The 14,494-nt window shown below is 38.7% G+C and overlaps 1 protein-coding gene across 2 annotated transcripts in view; it reads left to right on the top strand.

The window, feature by feature from the left end:
• LOC130588942 (ephrin type-A receptor 6-like) overlaps positions 1-14,494 on the top strand; it is a 379,324-nt gene that overhangs the window by 338,050 nt on the left and 26,780 nt on the right. For both annotated transcript variants that reach the window (XM_057389986.1, XM_057389987.1), the window contains one exon: positions 1,248-1,457. In XM_057389986.1, coding sequence (XP_057245969.1) covers positions 1,248-1,457 — 210 coding nt within the window. The remainder of the gene's footprint in view (positions 1-1,247; positions 1,458-14,494) is intronic.

Here is a 14,494-nt window from a genome sequence, read left to right as displayed (position 1 = left end):
GAAATACTTTGCTGACCAGGGACAAAGTTAAGCATATCCACACAGTTCAGCCTGTTGCTTTGCTGAATCTAATGAATTTGCTGAACTTACAGTAAGCTTCTCCCCTATTAAAAAAAATCAGCTTGCTTAAATGCATGAGCTAAGCAACAGAAATGTCCTGAATGCTGATCAGAATTTGCTGTTTGTCTGTAGCSCAATGCTGAAGGTGTTGAAAGAGAAAATGGAAAGTTGTTTGCAGTTGTTTGTTTTTGTTTGGCTGTTCCTGCTAACATAAAAGCCTGGCTCGTTGAATAATCCATGAGAAGGTAAATGTCTKCCAGCTGAGGTCACACAAATCCTGCAAGCAGTCTGCTGTGAAAGGTACATAGGGCAGGCCTAAACAAGGCAAGGAGCCCGTAATCACATTTCTGTGCATGCTCTCCCWTGGTCCCCACTGCCACTAATTCAGGAGCTGTCTGGTGCACCACAGAAAGAAGTGTCACTCTAATGCTGCAGATGGAGAAACTGAGGCCCAGAAAGCCTGACCAGCTGGGCAAGCACAGTTAATGACATAACTCTTATTTACATGTTCAACTCCGAGTGATTTCTGAAGGTGTTAAGCAGCTTAATGCATTCATGGGTCTGAGCTTAACCTYCATCAGCCAGGAGGATTCTGGAAAAGCTACATAACCCCTGAATTTCAGCCCAAATCTCTTTTTTAATCTAGTGTTCAGAGATTATGTGATGTTAGGTGCAGAACAGACATGAGCTAAAGCCCCAGACTTTTTCCAGGTTATTTTGGGATCTTTTTCAAAACAAACCAACCCTCCCCCCAAAAAAGTGATGTAACAGCAGTACCCCAATGCAGACAATCAAGGCTGGGACAATAAAAAGAGAGGGGTCTTTGTTTCCTGAGGCCATGGCATAATAGATGAAGAGAAGATTTTGTGTGCTTTCTCATTCTTGTACTAACAATAGTGTTGGGGGAAGACGTTCATAGTAACYAAGTGTAAATGAAATTAAATGTTGTCAGTAGGAAGCTTGTGAAATGTGTGAAAATCTGTAAGGAAAGGGGGATAAGCTGCACAGTGAGAGATGAGATGGGATGCACTGCCAACCAACCTAAGTCCTTGAAAAAACAAGCTTGCATTGGGCAGCTTGGCTGGATGGGTGACAAAAGTGTTTTAAATGAGAGCTATGGTTAATACCCCTAGAATTAAACAAATGGGAAGTAGCTCTGTTGTTTGAACTCGCATCTTCCCTTGCAGAAGCACGATGGGCACTTCACAGTGATCCAGCTGGTTGGAATGCTGAGGGGGATCGCCTCTGGCATGAAATACCTGTCGGACATGGGCTACGTCCACCGGGACCTGGCAGCGCGGAACATCCTGGTCAACAGCAACCTCATGTGCAAAGTCTCCGATTTTGGCTTGTCACGGGTGCTGGAGGATGACCCCGAAGCCGCCTACACCACRAGTGTGAGTTTGTCTTATCTAATCTGAGCAGCTGATTGCCTGGTGCCAATTTATTCCAGCTGCAGATTTGTCTGTGCCATAGGAAAAACAGTTGGAATTGGCTTTGTTCTTTCCTCAGTCCTGGGATTCAGTAAAACATTGGCAGTGCTAAAGGAAGTTTGATTTTTTGCTAAGGGATGTGTAATAAACTTTGGCAGAAGTTTTATTTTAAGAAAATGTGTATAAGTGGGAGACCTKTCTCATTTTTCTCTGAGTTTTGTGCTTGGTTTTGCTGGCTGTGGAGGGTCATTTCCCMCATTGTTTCCTCTTTGGTTGATTTGTTTTCATTTACAAAGATATGTTTGTAAAACAGAGAGATGGGAGAGAAGCTTACCAGCTTTACTGTTGGAAGCATGCTGTTAGGCCTTTTATGCATAAATCAAAATTTTCATTTTATTTTGCTTAAATTTGCCTTCTAGCAAGATATGCAAGACTTTTCTTGCATGGTTTAAGTCTCAGTTCATTAATACTTAATTCCTTATGTCATGCAGGTAAACTGTTATAATGGCAAATGGGGTTTGGGTGAGGGGTTTTGGGATTTTTTTTTTTTTTCTTGGATTTATGGTGTTGTAGGGGGGTTCCAGTGAAATGAAAAATTATTTAATATGAAGAAGCTTGTTCAAATTTGACAATTGTTCCAATGACAAGTTGTGATACAGCATTTTTTCACAACACCAAAAGGTTCAGTAACATTTCCATTCCAATTACTATCACCACATCAAGAATTTTAGCTAATTATATTTTAGCTGATTTTTTAGTAACTTTCCTATCATTTAAACTAAAACTATTTCAGAGCCAGAGWGCATTCTCATTATTATTCTCCCAAATGTGCAGAATTTGTATATTCCCATGATAGGGCACAGTGACAGAATTCTAATAGAGAAGATAAATGAGCATTAAATAATTTATTTCCCCTTTTTTTTCTCTATTTCACTTTAAAAAGTGATGTACGGCCAAAATAAGGAACTCATCTAATTTCACTGTATTGCAGTAAGTACTGTGCTACATCTACGGAATTCAGTGTCAATATTGTAATGGGATTATAGATCTTACATATTTATATATGTAGAATATGCATTTACTTTTAGTTTAGGCCTAAAATAGAGGTGTWCTGATAATTTTGCTGCAACTTCCATTTCTTAGAAGTTCTATACAGAACTGCAAGATGCACTTTACATGATTCTTCTATTGATTTTAAAATGCAAGCTGGGGCAAAAAGACCTTACTTTATAGCAGAGATTTCTTTCATTTAGTCCTCAAAACCTCTTTTGCTTCACACTGCTTCTTGGTATGAGGTTTGAAAGGGAAAATAAACATCATTGCAGCTGAGCAAGCTCTCACATGATGGCTGAGCCGCGCTAATTGCTCGTGTGAGTGCGCTCAGTTGGCAGCCAGTGCCCCAGCGACAGAGCTCAGCACCCAGCCTGGGCTAATGGGAATGGCCAGGCAGCRTCCCTCTGCACCAGTTAGGTTCAGAAAAGACACCAAATTATAATGAGGGGCTTTCTGCTATTATTTATCCTGTAATTTTCTTCTGGATACTGATATGGAACAATGAGTTTTACAGAGCAGTTAGTGCCTGTCCTATTGATCATAGCTAGAGCTGCTTTGAATCAGTAAATGTTATGTTGTTTAAAAAAAAAACAAAAYCAAAACAGTGCCAGGRCATATTCATTTTTTTCTTTATCTGTGTTGAAGGACTTCCTTGAAATGTAGGRCAGGCTTGATGAAATGCTCCCTGTTTTCTATCAGTTCATCCAGCTCTTAATATGAGAGCCTCTTGAAGSTGAAGAACCTCAGAAGTGCCTCAGAGCCATTGCTCCAGCCTGCCAAGGTCCTGAACTCCCAAATCCTGCTGGGCATGTTCCTAGAGCATGTCCAGCAGGATTCTGCACAAAAGGAGGGGATATCACAGAGGCTGATGGCGAGTTGGAGGTCCCTGTGTTGGCCGGACATCCAAGGTGAATCTGTTTTGACCATGAGCTCCCCAAAGAACAGCAAAAATYTTTGAAACTAATGTGGGAAAAACAATGATAGAAGCTAAAACCTTTGTAAACCGGAAGAATTAAAAGGAGCAGAGCCTAAGGGAAATTAAAAACATTTCAAATCACTCATTCCTTCAACTGCTGCTTTCCTGTCCTTGCAAGTGGGTCCTCACACACTGTTTCAGTCAGCGTGGCAGATCCTGCCCACCTCTGGTCCTTGGGAAATATCCTTCCCTCATTCCTGAGGGCAGGCTGACAGCTGCAGCCCATGTTCCACGCTGCACTCCCACTGGAAGAACTGGGATAGCCGGGTTTCTGTGAGATGCTCTTGCCTTCCATATGCTCCAGCCTCTGGGTCTTGCTCCCTTTGACCAAGTCCAGCAGATGTTCTTTTTAGGAAAGCTCAGCAGGAAGTCAAAAAGTCCAGTCGCTTTTTAAAAGAACTCAGCACAGCTATGACCAAAATGGGGTGGGGACAGAAAGAAGGAAAGATTTGTCACAATGGCTGTGCAGGACTCAGGAAAGGCTTTCACCGTTTGAGGAGTCTTTCATGGCAAGATAAGGGACAAGAACCCCACACTGGATGCTGGATCCTCTTGCAGCTTTCACTGCCCRTCATTGTAACATTGACCTTTTTTCCCCTCATGAACATCTTCCCAACAGCAGGCCACGTGTATTACCAGAGGATTTTATAGCATCTGTTTAGCTCCAAACTGTTCTTTTGCCATGTGAAGGTTAATCCCCCCATGTTCTTTCAAAGATTTTGGTGCTTTTAGAATTTATGTTTCCTCTCCACAGAGATTTTAATTGATATCAGCCCAGTACATGTAGCTGCAAGAAATCCATAGAGTGGGCCTGCATACTGAATAGTGGTATTTTTAGCCTCACATCTCCCAGTACAGCACTGTCTGTGCTCAGAGGAAAACTGTTATTTTTTATTCCCCTTTTTGTCATAGTCCTGGTGTCAGAAATTGAATGGTACAATTGGATGTCTTCTTTCTTTAAAACAAATGATCTACAATACAATGTAAGATTAAAATAGGCTTTTATATCTATGATGCAGTATTCAATATTGTGTGAATGTATTCCCAGACATAAAAATGTAAATTGGTACAAAAGGCAAGCTGGGGCAAAAGCRGAAATGCCCTCATACATTGTGAGGTCGCCACATCTGAGCAGCCATAGCCTTTGWGTCAGATGATTGACATCTTTTGCTTTTTCATCTTTTTACCATTCATCTTCTTGCCATACATTCCTCTTTACTGGCTGGTTTAGAATAGATCTTACATTCTTTCTGTCTTTGAGGGGGGKTTTAGGAAATAAATTATTGATTCCTGTTTGTTGTTTAGAATCATAAAAATTTATAAGAATATATAATTTTTGAATAAGAAGGAGGAATGAAAAGCTAGCAACGTTTCACTGCAAATCTTTGTATTCCAGCTTGATCAGGAAAAGCTGAGGCAAACTTTGGGATAACTGAGTACTGTGTGGGTTTTGCCTTTGGAGGCAAAACTTTCATTTTTAGTAGTGGTTTCCAAGGCAACACTTAGTCATAARAAAACATTTCTACTACATAAACAAGCATTTCTGTCAATATAGGGGACATCTAGGCTCTCACATCCCTGCTTTTAGATAGGYTAAAAGTGTTATATGTTGTAGATTCATGGAGTTTAGAACATGGTCAGGGTTCACATGTATTTCAAAAGGAACTACATGATCCCAGAAAAACTCTCTACATGTGGTAAAATATTTCTAATCAGAACAGGATTTGTGGCACTGTTGCCAAAAGGACTAAACTGCTACTTCTCTTACAGGTGACATCTTAATGGTCTGCATTAAATCTAATTTTGAGACAAAAAGCTGCTACAAACACAATTATATGATAAAGATATGTCTTTTGTCAGCTTTATATCTCAATACAGCCTTAATATAGGAAATATTTTATTTCTCTAATAGTAGTTAGAGTATTGATTTATTGCATTGCATTTCTTAATTCACTTTGTAATCTTTGAGGGTCTGATTCTTCTCAAGCCAGTTGGATTAAATACTCCATCCAGGAAGATTTCAGACTTACTAGAATCATTAGAGGAGCAAAGATTGATGCCAATAATCTTTATAAGTGCTAGCAAGTAGCAAAATTTTGGGGAGATCACGATGAGACCTTTATTTTTTTTTTTTTTTACTTTGTTATATAATTTCCACATTGCAAGCCACTTTCAGTTTCCCTGACTGGTACACAAGTAACAGGTTTGGGGAGAGAAGGTTCAATTTGCTAAAAAGTAAAACAAGGTGCAAATGATTTTCCAATTAATTTCGGATGTTAAGCTGTGTACTGCAAAGCTCTGCATTGAGTAGCTGTGTCTTTCAAAGGAACAAAAATCCCAAACCGAGTCACTTAGTGCAGGGCATGGTGTTTGCTGTTTACTTGCGTTTTTTGTAGTGGCCCCTGAAGATGAAAATACGTCTGTGACAAAATTAAAATATTTTAAAGCATTAATTTTTAAATTCTCTCTTCAGCTTTCATCCAGCTGTGATCCCAAGTCCATTTAAGAGGATTTCTGGTTTATTAAGYCCTCTTTAAATTTAGAACTAGAAATGTAAACAGGCTATGAAAGACCACAACAAAGGCAGACCCTTAGAAGGAAGGTCCAAGGATAGGAATGAAGCATAAACATAAAATTTAACTTCCCCAAGTTTTGTCAAACATTGTACTTCTGTGAGTACACTCCCCATAGTCATTTGAGTTCTGAAAATGGATAGAAAAAAACATGCAAATTTACATTTAGATGTGCAGAAAAGAAAAAGGAGCTTAGTGGTTGAATTTAAYTGTCAAACTTAATATAATAACACTCTTACCCCTGCTTTTCCTTCCATACCACTCCAAGTAGGAGCTCCAAAYATGGATTTAGCAGAAAAAAACCACAGTTGGAAATTTGTATTTAATTTTTTTTTATTCCCAAAATGATTATGTTGATGAATTCAACACAAGTTTGCCCTAACATTTTGGCTGTAAAAAAGGTGGTATCTTGTACTTCATTCCTAATGTGGCTTTCAAAGCATCATCCCATCATTCATTGTAATCCAATTTCCTTTCAAATTAGAATATATTGTAGTGTAATCAGTCTAAAGGATGGTGCCTTTAAAGATTTGCAAGCTCTGCCTTTCTTTTAGCTTGGATTTCAGCTTTTTGTCTCTCTGGCTCCTCCCATTTTCATTTTAACAAATCTGAGTTTTGAACTCTACATGTGCGTGCTTTTGSTGTTTCTCTGGTTGGTTCTCTCTACATCTCTAAGTGGTTTCATTTACAAATGTCTTACGAGATAGGATTGAGAATGAACTACTTAGAGATCTACAATGYCAGTGCCTTGGAGATCTTTGCATCTTAGGTGATAACTGATGGGTCTGTGACATTTAACAATGAGAGTGACAGCATTATTTCCCCTCACAGACAGTCACAAGTGTCAAGTCTGTCTTTGGTGTAAGAGTCAAAACTTGCCACTATTGAATCCACACAAAGAGGCAATGAGACATTTTTGAGCAAATCTTAAGGAGCTGTACAAGGACAGAGGAGGTGGGAAAAGTCAATGCATTTGCAAATAATTTCTGAAGTAAGAGTTAAGGGAGGATTATGAATTTCAGAAAGCTACAGGTGGTGGTTTTGGAAAGACTATGGGTTGACCAAGGCACCAAAGTGGTGCCAAAGCCTTGGTCACTAATATGTATGTGTATACATGCACTGCATACTATGAACAGTCATTTTATTGCCAGTTTCTCATACCGTTAATAGATTTTTTAAGCTAACAATTATCAGAATATTAATTTAATTTCAGACACAGCTGGGGTTTTAGCCCTGTATGGATTTGATTGCCTGCATTTATAATTTTTTAATGAGAATTGCCATTTTCAAACTACAATTGAAGAAGCTCTTGTAAACATGCAGAACATCCTTATACATTTTTAGTGAGACCTTTATTTACTCAGAACAATACTATCCACACTTAAGATTAAAAATGTAGGTCTACTGACATAAAACCAATGTTATTTTTATGTTTCTAATTATGTGAATGAATGTAATCTTGAATGCCTGTTTTGTTTATTGCTAATAAAGGATCACAGTTCACTTAGGATTTCAGTATTCAACATGTTGACCAGCATGCAGTGATTCATAAAATATCTTTACTGCGTTGGAACACACCTGCACTATGCAGAGCTCCTGATATACTGTTTAATGAGTTTCAAAACAGTCCATTAAGGTCAAAGCTGTTGCTTTCAGTAGCATGTCAGCTGAAAGTAATTCCCATGGGTGATGGTATGCTGATATATAGAACAAGCAGGACAATCTRTTGAAAGCTTTGAGAAAGAATGTAGCTTATTCCTATATATGTTTTTTTTTTCTCGTTAAAAACCACCAGTACCTTTCAAAGATGAGTTAAGAAACTATTCCAGGATTTGTTTACTGTGTGCTGTTGAAGTTAGAAGAGGTAAGTAATTCATTGGGAAAAGRAAACCATTCAGCTCCAGTGATCCAACAGCTCAGCTCTAACTCCTTTATTTAGCTATTGGTAGGTGAAAGGAAGTAAGATCTGGATGATTTTTGTTTTCATTTGTTGTACCACTCTCCATGGGAATTTATGATCCACATTAAATACCACTGTAAAAAGTAACTACTCTGCATATAGCCATATAAAACTTGTGGGTTGAACATTTGAAGCACTTGGCTTCACCAGGCTTTTGTAAAGCTTCATAATTAAAACCTGACATATTCCACAGCAGGGTGTGTTRTGTACATGAGTGTAATGAAATTAATTCTTGACTCCAGTAAAAAAAAAACCAAAAAAAACCCACCTGTTGGACTTGGTTATTTAAAAGCAGTCAGTTTTTCAGGCACAGTCAGAAGCTCATGTGGAAGGAGCTTGGGGAGGAGGAGACTCATCCTGTCTTCAGCTGCTGTCGATCATGGATGTTTCTTTCTCATTTTTCACCTACTGTGTTGTGTGTTGCACTGGGCTGGCTGTGTCAACTGGAGAGCAAAGAGTTACAGCCCTAGGAGAGACAGAAAATTCTCAGCAGTGCTGATAGATAGTGATGCAATCCTATCTGTGTTTCAGAACTGGGAATTCCTGTGTGCTAAAGATCTGAGATATGAATGAGATATGTTGTTTATGGGGTGGAGGGTTTTCTGTGTGGTTCCTGAGGAATTACCCTACATTGTATTTGCCCATGACTGAGTAGACCTGTGGTTCTTAACGACTGTCACCAATTTGAAATCTGTCAAATTAGGAAGAGGCATTAAAATTTCAGAAACTCTCATTATGCTCATGTTGTTCCATGAAAAGAAATGGTAACATAGAAAACAAATTCTGTTAATTTAGCAGGGATTTGATCCTAAGCAATTTTAGCCTGGAGTTCTGATACCCAGTCTTCAAAACATAAATCTGGGGAAAACCAAGATTCCTTTCTTTTTTTATTTATGTGAAGAGAGCAAGTGGGGACTTTTTGGGGACAAATATCATTATGGAGTCACCATTCCTGGAGGTGTTTAAAAGATTTGTAGATGTGGTACTGTCACCGTTTGAAGGACAGGTATTTGCTAATGAAGGCAGGGACCCCCCTTGGAGTGGTGGCTATGACCCCCTTCCCTCTGAATTATTACAGCTTTGAAAAAAATCACGGGCTTTCAGGCAGGAATATGGGTAAAAAGGAATAACAGTTTTTACTGATATATATATATATATATATATATAAAACAAGATGAAACAAGTAGCAATAACAATGCAACAACAGCGCAGTCCAAACCTAGTGACAGCCTTATGGAAACAGTCTCCTTCTTGGCAAGATTACAGTTTGGTTGGCAGCGGCGCTGCTGGCCCCCGGCTGAGCAGGGAGGGCCCGATGGCTCCTCAGAGATGCAGGGGACGTGGTGGTGCAAATCCCAGCTGGCTCAGATCTCCCGCGGCTGGGATAATCGATACAAGATGGCAGAGGTGGATGAAGAAAAAGTTTTCTCTGCAAAACTCACAGCGGAAAAACGCCGGTGCTCTTCTGGACAGGAAGAAATCCAGGACAGCAAAAGAGACGAGCAGGAATCCCGCGGACGCGAGACGGGAATGGAGCAGAGTTCACCCTCCTGAAGCTGGAGTCCTAGCAAACCACCGCCGAGCAAAAGCACGGGGCGCCAGCAGGAAAAAAAACCCCTCTCCCTCCCAAACCGCGAGAAAAAAAACCAAACCCACTCCCCAATCCCCACCCCACCACACAAAAGCTGTCTCCCCATTTAGGGTGTGYYCATAGGTGTCATTGCCTCTTCAATCGCCCGGCCATTAACAAAACAGCTCGGCCATCAAGGTATCCCAGCAACAAATGGGGGAAGAAAAAAAATTCCAAAGTGAAYAAAAAGAGAGGAATTTAAACCCACAACAGGTACTTAGGGATGGATTTTGGAGATGAACATGGTGGTGCTGGGATAACGAGTGGACCTGATGATCTTAGGGGTCTTTCCCAAACTAAATGATTCTATGATTCTGCCTGCTTCTCTGGGTAGAACTGCACACCTGGGAGAGTTTAGGATACATTAACAATGGAAGAATTCACAGATCAAATAGGAGTCTCTTCTCATATTGCTTAACTACACTTTTTATAAAGAATTTGCAAAGTGTAGATCCAGATAAATATGAAAGGGGGGGAGTTCTAGCTTGGTATGATTTTTGCTTTTGTGCAGTACTGATGTTTCATAATGTCTCAGTTGCTTCCCCTGGGGGAACCTGCAGTTTGACTGCTGTTGTGTCAAGGTTTTGATATTCACTTCTGCTAGAAGAAGGAAGTAAAAAACATTCACATTTCACATGCTGATGAATTTTTGTGCTTTCTTTGATACTAATTCCAATATTTCCCCTGTACATGATATCAAAGTTGTTGTAAATGGGATTCTGTAACTACAGAAGGAAGTTTCTGAAGCAAGGTAGACACATATGTTAAACTTAATCTACTTTCATATTTCTGTAATAGAAATGTTAACTTGGGAACGAGATCGACCTATTTATTCACCTAAATTAGTCCCTGGTGAAATCAGCCAGAGGAATTTCCACTGACCATGTAGGAGCTGTGATTTGCCCTAAATCAAAAGGGTAACTACAGTAAGAAGTTTTTCATTGTTCCCTGTTYGCTTACAAGAATGAAAGCCAGATTATTTTCAGTACTACACGAGTCCTTGGGAAACTCGCATGTGCATTTTCCTATTTCTAYCAGATTTCCAAAACTTTACAATGATAAACTTTTAGTCTCTTGGATCCATTTTAGTCTTGCTCTTTGGCAGACTTTCAGGATAGCAGCTTTTTGGCCAGCTGTGCATTCTTCCCTGCATTAAATGGGGGGGCTGGGAGGGGAGGATGATTCACAGTTTGCGGTTTCTGTATTTTCCTTTAAGCAGAATGTCACAGGAATATTGCGGCACGGTGCTCGTCTGTCTTAAAAACGTGTTAGACTGGTGTGACTCTGATAAATCTAGGTCAGACATCACAGTCTTTGCTCAGTACTTACTCAGGCAAAACTCCTGTTGAGGCCAATGGGAGTTTTGCCTGACTAAGCACTGTGGGATTTTGCCCTTAGTAYCTAAAATATTTGATCTGTTCCTTGCGCTTTTGGAAGTGCTCTAGAGGCAAATCTTACATCTAGTCCTTGACTGCCCCACTGTGGCTGGATTCTCATCAGCTTGAAGGGTCACAGAATCTCCCATCACTAAGAATATTTTCATTGACAAAATACTCTAAATAAACCAAAACTACACTATTTCATATTTATTTAAAGTAATTCCAAAATCTACRTGAAGTAATTGTGTGCATTTACTGCCTGAAAATGAAATGTTAGTTYTGTATTCTACACTCCTCGTTCCACTTTTTTCTATTCTAGAGTTATAATTTTTGTTTTCAATTGTGGAGGTTTGGGGGAGGAGGGAAGAATCTTTTAAGAAATCTCATGGCTTTTTGTTCTCTTTTTAAAAATCTTTTGCAGGCTCATACTACTGCYTGTTCCATACAAGGCTTTTGGTTCAAATGTCAGAAATTCATTTTAGGGTCACTTTTGTGGAGTAATAGATGAGGCAAATCAGGTCATTAATAAACTCAAATTCACTACTCTYTCAAAATACTTCTCTTTGCAAGTAAGGCATTAGATGAACATGCTTAACAAAGAAATGTGTGGTATTTGGGAATAAAGAAAAATATATAAGGACTTGAACCCATATGGAAGATCTAGTTGTCCTYTTAGTAATGTGACCATGCTTACTGTTCCAATTTTGCAGTTTTTCTAAGATTAGCTGAAGTGCATTTTGAGATGAGACTTGTCATCCTCCCCTATAACACCACATCACTAACTGTGCTTTCGTTTCTACTCTTATTTCTATCTGACTCTGTCTTCGCTCTCAGTGCATTACCTATTAGTGCTACCTCTGTTTCTTCTTATCATTGCATCTTGTCTTRTATCAGACCCTCTGACTGGAACTATCACCTTCTTTTCCATCAGGCGCTCTGCTTTTCATTTAAATTCCCTCTTGCAGATCCACATCTGAGGGTTTGCTACAAACCCTTTTGAATAAAAATGCAGTCAATCACCCTACCCTTTATTTTAAAAAAAGCTCTAGAGTAAATCCCATCATRAATGTGTTGCAGATCTCCTTAGAAGCTTGCTTATCCTTACTCAGGCTGAATAACTGCCAAATCTTCAGAGCTTCTCCTGAAATAAATACTCCTAGACGTGGATAAGGTGTTATGCAGCATGAACAATTACCTTGAGAGTGTCAGCTCTTTGTCTCGCTGTAGCTGTCACAGCCAGTACAAAACTACCCTTGGTAAACAATCAGTTGTAGCCGAAGAAAAGCATGCCACAACCATTTCTCCAAAATTAGGAAGCTGGGAACAATTATATTTCCCTCTGTTTACACAGACTCCCTTAAATTCATCATTATGTTTCATAGTAATTTTTTTCCTGGAGAAGCACAGAATGTCTAGCAGTCTGGCCCTGGTTTCATTTTGTATCGATGAATAAGCCTTGCACAATCATTGTAGGGTCACTTTTGCATTATGTTTAATGTACTTACTTGAAACAAATTTCTCTGACTTAGTCATTGAATTTTTCAGCCAATTATTAATGMAATCTTTGGCTTCATAAAAGTACCTAACATGAAGAGACTTTCTTCAGCCTTTCCTGTAACAAACTGGAATGATTAATCCAAGTTGCCAAATAATGTATTCAACAACATCTCTAAGTAAATGTTCTTGATAAAAAWTTTAATTTGGTCTTTGTTCCCTTGGTCTCATTTTTGATATAATTTTCTCAGAAATAGCTCTCTGACTAATCTTTTCCTAATAAGTTTAGATTAGTTCTTTACAGGAGTGAAGTAATTCAAATGTGTTTTTAAAAGTAAACAGCTCCTGTGCTAAGGCTGTTGTTTACTCAGGATAGTTACTTTTCAAATGTGCAGATTGTGATTAGGGATGAAAATGTATTCCCAGAAGTTGAGAGAGCTTGTCTGTGTCTGTCTTGAGTAATAATTGATTCATTGGTATTGTTCTAAATTAAAACAATATTTCATATACTGGTCTAGATTTACTCAGTAAACATTTGGAGTTGTAAAAAGGGGAGGAAATCAGTAGACCACCCTACAAATCATCCAGGCAGGTCAAAAACCCCTATTCCAGCATCTCTTATTAACATTGTGTAACTGCACACATTTAATTCTGCCTTTTTATTAATTTTTGTGCGCTCAACTGCATAGACTTAAAATTTTGTTTTACAGAACTAGAAAATTATTTCTAGTTTAATATGCCATTTTTAAATATTGCTATAGCCAGCAATTTGAATAGGAATGGAAGCAGGAGTGCCACAGTTTCCCTCGGCTTTAGAATCAGAGATAGGCATTGAATTGTTTAACYTGGGACTCCCTTCCATGTGCTCATGTGAGTGACTCGTGGCTCTCTCTTGTAGCTTGCAGTTGAGTAACTCAAAGCTCGTGTTTTTGTAGTGAGTCTTGCCTTGTGGATTTGCCTGCCCRCTTCTCTAAAGCTCATCTCTGCACCTTGTTCATTTGTGCTGGGGACATGCTGATGCAGGGTATTTCCACTGAAACAGGAAGGAATGCTTTATACCATATAAATGGATTATTTTTTATAAGCAATAAATTTMCTGCACTAAGCTTTTCTTTTCTTTTYTTTTYYYTYYTTTTTTYYTTYYTTTTTTTAGTCAGAAAGATTGAAAAAATTCCTGGTATTCCTTTAGTCTCTTAATGAAATTGTCTGGTTTTTTTCATGGTACAGCAATGCCAAAATAAAAGCAGGTATAGAAAAAAAGAGAGCAAATAGAATGATACACCTAACAGCTGTGACTTACTTTGCAATGAAATATATTCCTTTTGTATTTTTTTTGAAATTTGCTCAGTGTATAGAATAAAGTGGGGAAAAAAACCCCACACTTCATAACAGTGTAAATTATTCAATGCAATGAATGCACACTGTGTGGGCAGACTTTCTTTTCAGCCTTTTTTCAATGAGTGCTTGAAAAAAGTTCATGAAACTTCATGCTCTTAAATTGTTTAGCAGATCTTCCACACTCTTCTTGAAAGAAATATGCTGGTATCCATAGCTTTAGTAATTTGTTGAGGTTTTAAGACATTATTTCTTTCCGACTGCATATAGAAYATTTGGCTTCTGTGAGAAATAGAACCATAAGTAATATCTGCTTCTTAATTAGGAGAGAATAGTGAGGGGGCTTGTATATATTTATGGCAGCTATGCTCCACAGAATACTAATATCACATTGGTATGTGTAGGTGACAGAAGCATCTACAGAGTAATTTTGATATGCAGAGAATACCAGGTTTCATGCTTAAGTCTTTTAATGTCAGCAAGGCTTTAAATCCACATTGGAAATTGAGGAGAAAAGGGTTGTGACAGGACCCTGAGTCAGCCAGAACTTTGGGCAAAAAATTGCAGATCTATTACTATTGAAAACAAACAAACAAACAAA

The sequence above is a fragment of the Malurus melanocephalus genome, unplaced genomic scaffold, assembly GCF_030028575.1.
Source record: "Malurus melanocephalus ecotype Western Australia unplaced genomic scaffold, MMel_1.1 scaffold_21, whole genome shotgun sequence".
NCBI classification, from domain to species: domain Eukaryota; kingdom Metazoa; phylum Chordata; class Aves; order Passeriformes; family Maluridae; genus Malurus; species Malurus melanocephalus.
This window is presented reverse-complemented; position numbering and strand designations above follow the sequence as displayed.